Source organism: Eutrigla gurnardus (genome assembly GCF_963514095.1).
Source record: "Eutrigla gurnardus genome assembly, chromosome: 19".
In the NCBI taxonomy this organism is placed as follows: domain Eukaryota; kingdom Metazoa; phylum Chordata; class Actinopteri; order Perciformes; family Triglidae; genus Eutrigla; species Eutrigla gurnardus.
Window position 1 is genome coordinate 19,722,350 of NC_139930.1, and position 12,445 is coordinate 19,734,794.

The 12,445-nt window shown below is 43.3% G+C and overlaps 2 protein-coding genes across 4 annotated transcripts in view; both read right to left on the reverse strand.

Moving 5' to 3' along the window:
• cdk5rap2 (CDK5 regulatory subunit associated protein 2) overlaps window positions 1-1,204 on the reverse strand; it is a 29,717-nt gene extending 28,513 nt beyond the window's left edge. For 2 of the 3 annotated variants that reach the window (XM_084034911.1, XM_084034910.1), the window contains exon 1: window positions 987-1,204. In XM_084034911.1, coding sequence (XP_083891037.1) covers window positions 987-1,039 — 53 coding nt within the window. In that variant the 5' untranslated portion in view covers window positions 1,040-1,204. Of the gene's footprint in view, window positions 1-21; window positions 118-986 lie in introns of those variants that run through there. The other variant, XM_084034912.1, reaches the window with a different exon arrangement.
• A 1,965-nt stretch (window positions 1,205-3,169) lies between these two features.
• col27a1a (collagen, type XXVII, alpha 1a) overlaps window positions 3,170-12,445 on the reverse strand; it is a 57,212-nt gene continuing 47,936 nt past the window's right edge. The window contains exons 34-61 of the mRNA XM_084035496.1: window positions 12,065-12,118; window positions 11,927-11,980; window positions 11,789-11,842; window positions 11,544-11,651; window positions 11,408-11,461; window positions 11,215-11,322; window positions 11,053-11,106; window positions 10,908-10,961; window positions 10,645-10,701; window positions 10,490-10,543; window positions 10,353-10,406; window positions 10,182-10,235; window positions 10,041-10,094; window positions 9,652-9,759; window positions 9,071-9,178; window positions 8,851-8,958; window positions 8,705-8,758; window positions 7,331-7,393; window positions 7,186-7,239; window positions 7,075-7,110; window positions 6,966-6,983; window positions 6,816-6,851; window positions 6,691-6,717; window positions 6,528-6,578; window positions 6,263-6,431; window positions 6,043-6,152; window positions 5,724-5,942; window positions 3,170-5,631 (exon numbers count right to left, since the gene is read on the reverse strand). Of these exons, the coding sequence (XP_083891622.1) occupies window positions 5,485-5,631; window positions 5,724-5,942; window positions 6,043-6,152; window positions 6,263-6,431; window positions 6,528-6,578; window positions 6,691-6,717; window positions 6,816-6,851; window positions 6,966-6,983; window positions 7,075-7,110; window positions 7,186-7,239; window positions 7,331-7,393; window positions 8,705-8,758; window positions 8,851-8,958; window positions 9,071-9,178; window positions 9,652-9,759; window positions 10,041-10,094; window positions 10,182-10,235; window positions 10,353-10,406; window positions 10,490-10,543; window positions 10,645-10,701; window positions 10,908-10,961; window positions 11,053-11,106; window positions 11,215-11,322; window positions 11,408-11,461; window positions 11,544-11,651; window positions 11,789-11,842; window positions 11,927-11,980; window positions 12,065-12,118 (2,121 nt within the window). The 3' untranslated portion in view covers window positions 3,170-5,484. The remainder of the gene's footprint in view (window positions 5,632-5,723; window positions 5,943-6,042; window positions 6,153-6,262; window positions 6,432-6,527; window positions 6,579-6,690; window positions 6,718-6,815; window positions 6,852-6,965; window positions 6,984-7,074; window positions 7,111-7,185; window positions 7,240-7,330; window positions 7,394-8,704; window positions 8,759-8,850; window positions 8,959-9,070; window positions 9,179-9,651; window positions 9,760-10,040; window positions 10,095-10,181; window positions 10,236-10,352; window positions 10,407-10,489; window positions 10,544-10,644; window positions 10,702-10,907; window positions 10,962-11,052; window positions 11,107-11,214; window positions 11,323-11,407; window positions 11,462-11,543; window positions 11,652-11,788; window positions 11,843-11,926; window positions 11,981-12,064; window positions 12,119-12,445) is intronic.

Sequence of the window (12,445 nt, forward strand, 5' to 3'; positions counted from 1 at the left end):
AATAACACACAGTTCACCTACCACAATCACACTCTTCTCGTGTCAAGGCAAGCACGGGGTGGGGAAAAAAAACACACAACAAAAAAAACAAGTATGACATGTTACTCCACATTTTGTGCAAAGACTGCAGGGAGGAGGTCGCTGCTTCAAGCCTGAACCCCCTGCTGGCAAACTGCCTCCGATCATTTCCGCTTTCTTTCGCTGCCTGACAATGACAGGTCAACAAGCCGACCTACATGATCACAGCAACGTTCAATGAGCTGATTTATAACGGAAATAACTACCGGTAGTCTACACACGACACATGCTTATATACTGTCATTTTATCATTTCTTTTCCACCCACAAACTGGGCTGTTTCTGGGGTTGAGTCAAAGTGGCAGCACAAAATGTATGACGTTTGCCAAATTTGATTAAAAAAACAATAAAAAAAATCATTGTCTAGCGTTAGCTAACTTTAAACATCAAATTTCGTACATTAATAAAAGTTTTTTTTCCATTAATCAACGTTATTACTATGTAATAAAACACTGACACAAAAAACGACAGACATAAAAAGCGTCTTAAACTGAAAGATCAGTCTATGTGTAGCTACTAGCTTAAGTATCGCTGGCTAACTAGCCAAACTTAGGTTTTATATATAGCTTTTGTCAACAGTTGCGTTTAGATATGACATGTTTACAAATAAAGAAACGTGCTAACTTGCTTTACAACCAGAAAATAAGAAGGGCAACTCCTTGTGAGACATAACGGTTTATGGAAAACTATACACAACAAGCGTCATGACGTTGTTTAGCTTATTACTAGTGGACGCTAACGTAAACTCAACGTTATATCAAAGACGGTGTTTTGTGTTGTTCCAGTTAATAGTCAGGAGCCGTGGAGCGGTGACTATTTACTGCTGCCGGTCGGATTAATGCGTTAGCTATAACGTACTGTTACATGCTAGCGTTAGCTCGCTTAGCTGTCGTAGGTGGCTGGGTTTACCTTCCGTTGATGTCAACGGGGAGCGTCAAATCGGCCCCTAGGACGGAATCCATGGCAGCGGTTCACCTATCGTGTGTCGTCTCCAGAAGAATAACACATTTCACGGACTAAACTCGGGGTAAACTTCGAAAAGCGGGACGGAATTCAAAATAGTCCAGGCTACCGCCATGTCGATATGGTAAACGTCACCATTGTGCACGTTGGAAACTTGCGGTGCCTTCAGGCTCTGTGGGATATGTCACAATCCACGACCGACACCTCACAGAAGAAGCGTTAAAAAAAGACGAATAACAAGATGTAAAGTACATCAACGTAAGTCACGTGCCGTGGCTGTTTTAAACAACATCCACTTAGTTGTTCATAAGCGACGCTTAAATGCGTGTTTATTGTTTACGGTATCAAAATAAAGAATTTACGAGCGGCAGAAAAGGCAACATAACACAGGGCGGATACTGCGACAAGGCGATTGGCCAAGACAAACACTTGTGGGAGGGGCGTGGAGGCTCAAAAATACAGCTCCGTTGGTATCCAGCCATGTAGTCATGGTGCCATTTCTGACTACACACTTTTTTTTTTTAAGGAAAAAGTGACGTGTTTATATTTAGAGGGCCGAATACTCCATCGTCTTGATATGTCAGACGGAGGGCATGTAACACAAACATAACAAGCAGCCTATAGAGTACGCGGACAAGTGATATAAATACGACATATACAGGAAATTCATTGTTTACAACACATGGGACATATAATTTGTCAAGTGTCTGTCATGCGTCCTAGAATAAATAGGTTTTCTGACTGAAACTGAAGCAATGTGAGAGGGTCGACTTCAATGTGTACGCGTGTGACGTCACCAACGAGTATGTTTAAACATACTTTGTATGTGTGATAGAGGGTGTGTTGTGTGGTGGCGCGGAATAATTAACGCTTGCAGCAGACGGCTACAGTTAGAGTGGTTTGTCACCGATTTAGCAGAATTAAGGGAAGAGCTGAACCGTTTATAACTCCCTTGGTTCAAACGGGTGTAGCCTACCTAAACTCTGTGGTATGAACAGCTGGTGCGCGTCCAAATGACATCCATCCACACGACAACAGCGACACCAAGTGGTACATTTCTTAATTGCAACCGAGCTATGGAGTTGAGGTCATTCTTTTATTGTAAGAAATAAAACCAGAGGTGTCAAAAGTATAACACATTCTATACTCAAGTAGAAGTACATACTTGTATTAAGAAATACTCTGGTAAAAGTAGTGATTCAACTTCTTTACTCAACTAAAAGGGAAAAAAGTACAGGCTCTGAAATGTACTCAAAGTATACAGTAAAAAGTATCCATGTACATGTATCCATGGACTGAGTGTCCCAATGTGATTACCTGTATGAATAAAGTTTAAATAAAAAAGATATGAAAACTTCAGTAAGAAGTCTGTTTTGAAAATCTAAGGAGTTACAGATATTTGTTTAAAAATATAGGGAGTAAAAGTAAAAAGTTCAACTAGGGAGGGTCCATTCCATTGGAAAGGGGCCCTGTGTCAAAATCTAGTCAAAAGACCGTTTGTCTTTTCATTTATATCGTCTCACATGGTACTTATTGATTAAGTGTTATTATTGCAGCATGGGCTGGATTTGGAGGAAACTTGGAGGCAGCAGAGTATGTACACATTGCAGACAGGAGGGTAGGTGTAGGGTCACTGGAGGGGCAACAGCCCACAACCAGGGCCTCCTAACAGATTCATCTATGCATGGGCTCAACGCACCACAAGGTAATCCTCCTCTTATTTATGAAGTATTGGGACGTGAGCGTTCGGTTTTAGTTGCATCTTCTACGGATCAACCGGAGATGGAGTTTTATCTCTGAGCATGTGGGGGAAGTTACACCATGGTGGTAAAATAATGTGTCCATATATATCTTTGCATTTGGTCCACCATATAAAAGCATTGGCTGTGTAGAAACACACACATTTAAGACCCTTAACCTTGAGTGAGCAAGCCTGTGAAACTATGTTAATGTAATTGTGCTTTTAGAAATGTATGAGGCTTGTAAATATCAAGCTGGAGATCCTTGAATTTATCGTGAATCGGTCTTCAAATGCTTGTGTAAGTGAAATGCAATTATTTTAAATATGGATTTTATTTGTTTGTGGGTTTTCCATATATCCACATAGTTGAAAAGTAACAATCCACGCAAAAGTTGAAAGTATTTATTGAACAAATGGACAGTGAACAATGAATAAACAGTAGACAGATAAAGGATGCTGGCGCCAGAAATGGTCTTATTTGATGACTTACTGTATTTAGAGGATATTTCCAAACAGGCTTTAATTGTAAAGGCAACAGAAAATCTTTGCATGTGTAAAAATGTGAGGTATTCTTAGCTCGTTTTAATGTCTACAACAGATTTACAAAAAGAAGAAACAGTTTTCACATATTTGCATAATTCTTTAAAACACAAGTTATAGTATAGCACAGAGTCCTGGTACAGTACATGGTTGATTATCATAGAGGAAAAAAACAAAAAAAGAAAAGAAAAACGACATAAAGCAAAAAATAACCCAAAAAATAAAAAAATAAAAGATAATTAACATTGCAATAAATTTGTTCTCTGGAGCCCCAAATTTACACATAAAAAAATCTATTAACTCCAAGACCAGTTGGGCAAACTGATATATAAAGTTGTCAGAAAGAGTAGTATTGCTTCAACCAACAGAACTTGCTCAGTCAGCAACCACGTTAACAACATTAAATAACATTAAATTAGCAAGAGGGGATCCACTGTATACAGCAAAGGTTTGCACAATTATACACACTTGTGTCCAGCTACAACAAAAGAAACTTTAATCAAAACTATCTCCACTAGTTGTGTTTCTAAAAAATATTACATACAGCTGTTGGGGGGGGGGGGGGCTTTGTACAGACCATAATAAAATGTTACTCTTTAAAAAATACTTCAAACCCTGTGATTTATACTGGATACAAAAGGAGTTTTTATAGTTATCTCTAAAAAATATTTTCACTCAGAATAAGTTTGTAAATTGCAGCATTGAAAAAACTATTATTAAACTATGTAGCTCGGGGGGATGGGACGTTACCATTATAGTGCATTATGGAAGCTATTGTAATATATTATATTGACTTTGTATTCACCTAAGCGAGCATGCACTATGAACATCAGAATATTTCAGCAAAGTGGTGTAATTACAGCACTATGGTTAGCACCTTGGGTCGCTGACTTAGCACCATGCGTTAGAGAGAGGATGGGGATGGGATGGACCATTGGGTGGTGGGATTTTTGATTCGTGGACACACTCTCCTCTCTCCCGTGGCTCAGTTGTCCTCTAAGGAATGCACCTGTAGTCTGTCTACTATAAGTGGGGTAGAAGAAGAGACTCCTGGTCCATGTGGTGCTAAATAATAACTATCATTTTCATAAGGAAGCAAGGAACCGAGACTCCACCGGTGTAGAGCAATTAATAAAACACTAAAACTAAAGCTCCTTACTCTTTGTTTTTTCTGCAGATATTCTCCTCTAATCATCAGTGGCATCCGGTTTAATAACGTATGAGTAATAAGTATAGAAATAAGTATTTAATGACTCTCCACGCGGACGGCTTGTGTGCATCAGTGTGTGGCTTGAGACGTTAATGACCGAGAGTTGACGCCGTTTCTTTTTTTTTTTTTCCACGTTAGGGATGAAAGTAAAAGCAATCGGAGCGCTCGTAGATACAGATGTGATTCCCGCTCAGCGTAGCCTGCCTCTGGATTCATTCACACGAGATCATACAGAGATGAGCACCAAAGGCGAAATAAAAAAATGGCACCCCTGAAAAAATCCTTCCATATAAGTTTAAAATATCAAATTATCTTCTCATTTTCTATTGCACTTGAAGATTATTTCTTTACATAAAGTTATACACGTATAAACGTTAATAATAAGCATACATACATATATATATGTACATTTAACTGATCCCGATTACTTTTATTCTTACTCTCCTTCCAAAAAAAAAAAAAAGTACACACAGTATACAGACTGTATACTAGTTTAAAAAAATAAGTTACTATAACGTCCGCTGATTAACTTGGCCTTGGTCTCCCTTCACTTAGCAATGTTCTCGAGAGATTGTGTGGCATAGAACCTTTTTTTTTTACTCCAAGCGGGCGTACGTATGGAGATCCTTCTTGAAGAGCTTGAAGGAGCTTTTGCCATTTGGAGAAGCTATTAGTGCAAGAACTCCCCTGCTCCTCCTCAACTCCTCTTTGCCCCCCCCTCGCCCCCCCCCAGCTCCCCCGTGCTTCCTCCCTCTGTGTCTGCAGTCCAATGGGAGTTTGGAAGAGTGAAGCAGGATCTGTTTCGGAGGGAGGCTTGTACTCGTTTTTTTCCCCCTCGTGGATTTGGAGGAGACGGCTCCGATCTCCACGCCCGCCGCCGCGAGGGTGTCACCGATGGGGGGGGTTGATGATCCCATCCCTGCACGCTCAGGAAGACTAACGCGGCCGCCCTCTCACAGGAAGCATACAGGACCTACTTCTAGGTGGTAATGGGAGCCAGGTGTAGTCTTGGGGAGGTTGTAGATGTCGACCACGGGCAGCAGGGAGGGATCCAGGGAGTGGAACACGAAATGGGTGTGGTGCCAGCGGCCATCTTTTATCTGAAACCCCACATAAACGAGACATTTTATTCATCCAAAACAACACAAATGTCAACTAAAGGGCACCGAGCGAGATGGATATCACGTCCTACCCAGCAGGAGTCCTCTACGACCTCTGGCTCCAGCTCTCCTCCCGCCTCAAACACCTCCCCGCTCCAGGCCTTGAACCTCACGGAGCTCCGGGCGGCCGGCTCATCCTCAGCCGACCTCCAGACCGAGACGTTGAGGCAGTGGATGATGACGTGCTGCTCCGCCTCCGAGCTCAGCAGGTGCAAGAAGTTCATCTGGACACGGCCGACGCTGCTCGCCGGCTGCTCGCGAAGCAGAACAGGCGCCGGTTAAACCAAACGTACTGGTGTGTGTGTGTGTGATCTTTAAATTGTGTATTGATGATGTCATTGGAGTTGTTACCTTGGATACAGTTATTGGTTTTAGGCAAGTCTGTCCACCTCCGGTAAAGTTGCAGGAGACTTCTATTGTATCCGACGAGCATCCCAGGTTGGGGTCCATCCAATAAGTGCCTGAAAATACATTCGTGGGTAATTATTCTCTCTAAATAACAGTGTGCATCTCCAACACACACACACACACACACACACACACACACACACACACACACACACACCCTCACCATCGTTTAACTTCTGTTCACAGCTGTGCAGGTCCCTGCAGATGCGGGCTGGGTTGTCCCGAGTGCCCAGTGGGTTCTTCAGGCTCTGGATCAGGTTACTGAGGTAGTGGAGGGTCTTAAAGATCTCTGCGCCCTGGTCCAGCATCGGCAGGTCCATCACCGGCTTGTTCTGGATGGAGGACAGAACCCCAAATATGAATCTGTGCAGTTTTGCAACACATTAAAAAGGTAAAAAAGGTAGAGAGGTATGTCAGACTCAACAAACCTCAGTCCTGAGTGGAGTGTGTGAATCCATAAATAAAAGGCCATCTTCCATCTGCAGCAAAACAACAAAACCTTATAATATCTTTCTTTTTTTTTTTTTAACCAGTGTATCTTTTTTATTTATTTATTTATTTTTTTATAAATGAGCAAACACAACAACTTACAAATGATAGAGGGATACCCGGGCGACCCTAAAGGGGGGAAAAAGAAAGAGTTATTAAGTCAGTGAATCATTAAACTTGGAGATGACATTATGTCTGTTTAAACCTACAAAAGGTGGAAAACTTACTGGAAGTCCAGGAGGTCCACGAGGTCCAGGAGACCCCTAATGGAAGGAGAAAAACACATGGGAGGAGGAGGAGGAGGTGTTAAGTTAAGTGTCCATAGAAAACATGAATGATCTGTAATAACAGAAAAAGGACATACTATACAAACATACCATTGGCCCTTGCAATCCCTGTGCAGAGAGAGAAAAGACATATTTTCAGCCTGAATACTGTCATCAAATCTGTGTTTTTTTATAATAGAAAATGTAAACAAAAACGTACAGTCTCTCCACGATTGCCCTTCTCTCCTCTGGGACCCTGTAAAGATAGATACGCAGTCAGTCGGCTGATGAATAACATGCAGAGGGAAATCTCAATCTGTATACTACATACTGTGTTTCCATTGGGGCCAATAATTCCCATGGGGCCAACAACTCCTACTCTGCCCTGATGGGAGGAGAGAAGAAGAAAAAAGAGCGTGAAATACGAGGTTCAGTGCTGTTAGATGAGTACAAGCTAGATCACTCAGTCTACATACCATGACGCCCTGCGGTCCCTTTGGTCCTCGTGTGCCCTTCGGCCCAAAGTCTCCCGGAGGCCCCTGAACACAACACATAAACATTTACACACTCATCAAACACTCACCTGTTTAAAAACCCAGAGTACTTGTGATGTCAATCTCTTTTCCCCCCCTCATCATCATACATCTAACATCCGACTAACTGTTTCCATGCTGACGACAACGCTTCCAGCTGTCCTCGCAGATTCCTTTGGCTCGGCAACCGAAGTGATTTCAATAAAACTAATCGTTACTGCCACTCAACTCGGGCCAGACACGGTCGGATCGTGTCGACGGTAATTGATGGAAACTTTGCTTCGCGCCAGCGCACGCTTTTTTAAAAACGGGCGATCGTGGCTTCGTTCCAGAGAATAACAACGCAAACAGGTCATCGGCAGGAAGTGGGGAGGGAACACGTGTTGGCGTGATGTCATTTTGATGGACTTGAGGACATTTGTGCTAAAGCTGTCAGCGTTTCCTCACTGAATAGCTATGGATGAGGTCATGTTCTTTGATGTGTGTGTGAATTGGCTATATATAGTCGTTGGATAGTCACTTCCTGGACAGACGACCCAGATTTCATCACTAAGGGGCAGAGCGAGAAAGCAAACTGTCATCGAAAGGACCTTTCCTATCAAAAATCAGGGTTTTTTTGGGGAGAAATTCTATCAATGGAGCTTTATTTATTTAAAACATTTGATTGTGAAACATGTCATTTTGTCCTGGTGATATTTGAAGGCAAACATTATTAAAAAAAGTGTACAATATGGGACCTTTTTAATGCCACATCTCAAGATTTCAACTCTGTTAACTTGATCTATTTTATTTGTGTTTTCTGTTCAAGAGAAAGTTAAGACTCATCTCTTTTTATTCCCTGGAAACATCACATATATACACACACACACATCCAGAATCTGCCTTTTTAAAAACATCTCATCATCATTTTACAGAATGACATATTTATAGATGTATATTATAATCACAGTTTGAATATTCCACAAAACTGGGCAGAAAGAATGATTGCGCAGCATTCCTTCATATCCACAAACGTGATTTATCAACACACACACACACACACACACACACACACACACACACACACACACACACACACACACACACACACACACACGCACACACACACACACGTAGAGAGGATTTTTATAAACCAATGTCAGTTTCTCGACAGCAGAACATTTTTTTCCTCCAATAACTCTGTTTACTAAGACAAATGCTCCGTCCCTCCCGCATCCTTTTTACAAGGTCAACATTTAGGATGGAAACCCAGGTTGGTATTTAATGGCCATGTGTTTGTAGTTGTGTTCAGTGTGAGGTGTTTGGTGCTGAACGTACCCGTGGCCCAAAAACTCCCAGAATTCCTGGAAAACCCGACTCCCCCGTATCGCCCTGAACAAGGAACCGAGTCGACAATCAGAAACACAGAATCTCCAGAATGTAATGAAATCATCCACATTGCTCGTGTTCAACACGGGACTCACGAGCTGCCCTTTAGGTCCTCGGTCTCCCTGTGACCCCGGCAGTCCCATTCCACCTCTGAAGCCTCTTTTCCCTGGAGGGCCACTCTGGCCTCGAAGACCCTGCTCACCCTGACCGGAGGAATAAATGATCAAATTACAAATTATATCACAGCTGCACATCACATCTAGAATATTGTGCATTCCCAAGCATGGCACCGCTAATACAAATCATCCATCTTACCTTTGGTCCGATGGTGCCCTGATCTCCTGGGAGTCCTGTGACGCCAGTTTTACCACGTGAGCCGGCTTTGCCATGAAGACCGGTCTCTCCATCATCGCCATGCTCTCCCTAGATTTGAACATTACACAGATTAACAATCCAATTTAACAGATTCATGCCAGGATTTAAGGATGGGGAATTAAACTTTGTCGGAGCACAAGAGAGGATTCTGGGCACCGTTTCAGCTTTGTTCAACGAGTTAATTAAATGGATTGACATTCATGGTTCCAGGAGGATAAACCATTTACAGTTAAATTACTTGAGTCTAGCGCCACCCTGAGGACAAATCGACTATTTCTTGCAGCCCCATTACAGGTAAGTATTTTATTTAACCTTTATTTTACCAGGAAAGTCCCATTGAGATTGAAAACCTAATTTTTCGAGGGAGTCCTGGCCAGCAAAAGACTCTAGAATGTCTCTAAACAAGGAAAATTCATCAAGTCGGTGTTCTTTCTTTCCAACACGTTTGCATCGTGTAGCGTAATGGATGTAGGATGGAGGATAAATAACATTATAAGGAATAAGAGATTTCTTTGTCTCACCGGCATGCCTTTAGAGCCGTCCTTTCCCGGGACTCCATCCACCCCAGGCACGCCCTCCAGGCCCTCTCGGCCCACCACTCCTCTGGGACCAGGAGGACCCCCTCCACCCTGAGAAGAAGAAGAGAGGACCAATCAGAAATCTAGGTGGAGCGTGACAGCATGTGTTACCTGGCTTCTTTTCCCATCCGGCTCCAGTCGAGCGAATTAACACACACATCAGTTTTCCATTTCATTCGATCTACTGATTAGTTTGTTTACGCCTCATTTCCAAGTATTCTAGTCATGAACACAGACTTTTTAAAAAGGCTGAGAGTTGGCAGGAAAAACAGTGGAATAAGTGGAATAAAATACCGAGGCAGGTGTGGATGTATGGAGACTCGTTGACTCACCTCAAGCCCTCGGGTTCCTTTTTGTCCCGACTGACCTTTTTTGCCTTTCTGACCCTTAAGAGAGACAGAAAACAGAAAATAATGCAATACAGACAATAAATAAGTCTGCCTCATAACAGTTAACCCTTCAACCATCCTTACTTGATCTCCTTTGGCCCCTTTGGGTCCTTGTTGGCCGCGAGGTCCAGGATGTCCCTGAAACGACCGGTTATGTTCATGAAAAGCTCATAAAGGGAACCTGTGTGTGCAGGGTGTTTATGTAGACTTAATGACAGACGGTGTATGGAGAGTATCACGAGTTTGGACACTCACAGGTAGTCCCTGAGCTCCAGACCGGCCCCTCTCTCCATCCACACCAACCTGGCCCTGAGGAAGAGTAAAACCATATAAACCACATAAACCCCAAATAAATACAGGATTTTAAATCCACCTGGAGCGACGGGACTTACTTTATACCCCGGATCTCCCGATTCTCCTCTCTCCCCTCTGTCACCTGGAGTTCCCTGATAAAAAACAAGACATATATGAGTTAACGGCACATTATTTGATTCATGGGATCTTATAGAAGACAAGGAGGGAGAAAAGTAAGTCAGGTGTGACTTACTATGTCACCTGGAGGACCAGGAGGACCCTCGACCTTCCCATCATCCCCCTGCTCGCCCTGCAAAGGCAAATCACAACAATGGAAATGTGGATGTTTCAGGAGAATGTACAATTTAACCTTTGCCTGGTATAAAAGCTATGCTATATTAACACTGTGTTGTCTTTCGGTACGAGCCGCTTACAGAGAGATTTGCATTTTCAGATGTTTGATTCGTAAAGGAAGAAGAGGAGGTCAGTGTTACGCATAAAGTGAACGAGGTGTACCTTTTCACCTTTTGGTCCTGGAGACCCCATGGGCCCCTGTGTTCCCTGATGGCCCTGCAAAGACAGACAGTGTGTTATGTGAAATGATACGCCACGTTTAAATAACCACAACAGGCTTGTTTAATGTTGAATTAGGTCAACTTACCTCATAACCTGCGATACCAGGTTCCCCCTGTTGACCCATTCGACCAGGAGCTCCCTAAAGACAACGCATGTTCTTCAGTCACACTAAACGCAGTATGGTTGGTCCAAACTTGAAATAAAAAAACGGTTTGTGAATGATGACATCATTACTGTTCCACTTTACCACGTGTCCGATGGTTCCTCTGGACCCTTTCGGCCCAACGAAACCCGGTGGTCCAGTTTTCCCCACCGTGCCAGTCTCCCCGAGGTGACCTTGATGACCTTTGGCACCCTAAACACATGCAGACGATGAGTTGCGCGTGAATGCTCGCAGGTTTCTGAAGGATTAAAACCGCCGTTAGAGTTGATGTTTGTACCTTTGACCCTTGTTTGCCTCTTTCCCCAATTTTGCCAGGTTTCCCTTCTGGACCCTTCAGAGAGAAAACGCACGTTAGGACACAGCTTAAGAAAGGTCAGCCTGTATGGATTTGTCCAGAAAGACAGACCACTCACCCTGACGCCGTTGAGTCCAGGACTTCCAGGTGGGCCCTCTTTTCCCTTTAGCCCAATTTCACCTTTTTCTCCGTTGTCGCCTTCCTGACCCATGTCACCTTTTTCACCCTGAACAAATGCACATAAAGGCTCAATTTAAATGTCTTTATCTAAAGCATGCATAAAGGAGCAGGGTTGAGATTACTAGTGCAGTACACTGCATATAGTTTTGGGGTTGAAGCCTCCAGATCATAAAAACACTCTACCTTGACTCCATCAGGACCCGCCAGACCAGCTTCTCCCTCCAGGCCTGGCTCTCCCTGTTATCATACAGACAAAAGGTCAATGAAGTGAACGGGCCCGCCTGTTACAGATATTTAATCCCATAATGCTGATGAGCTCACCCGCTGTCCCATTAGTCCCTGCTCTCCGATGTTCCCAGCAGGACCGACGGCTCCCTGACAAACAATGTGAGCATCACACAACATTCTTTCTGCAATATGACGATGTTGATATTAAACTCAAACCATATATCATCTCACCTTCTCCCCCGGTTCGCCCGGCAGTCCCGGTTCCCCCACCTTGCCTGGAGGACCCTTTTTAAATACGGGGAGGAAACGGAATAAAGCAGAGCGTTTCACGATTTTGGACAGAAATCACGGGCAAATGAGTCTCTGGCGTCAGATATGTACGACATGTCGGTGGTGAGATCCATTACGTCTAATCACGAGAGAAACAGAGAAAGAGGACACCTTCGTAATGTGGGCTAATTGGTTTAATTGGACAGATGACTTCAATCAGAGAGCGTTACTGATGCACTGGGGTAGGGTGAACAACAGATGTCCCATATTGAGTCTTCCTGTGTGTGTGTGTGTGTGTGTGTGTGTGTGTGAGTGTGTATGGAGGACTGCCAGTGACCTTAT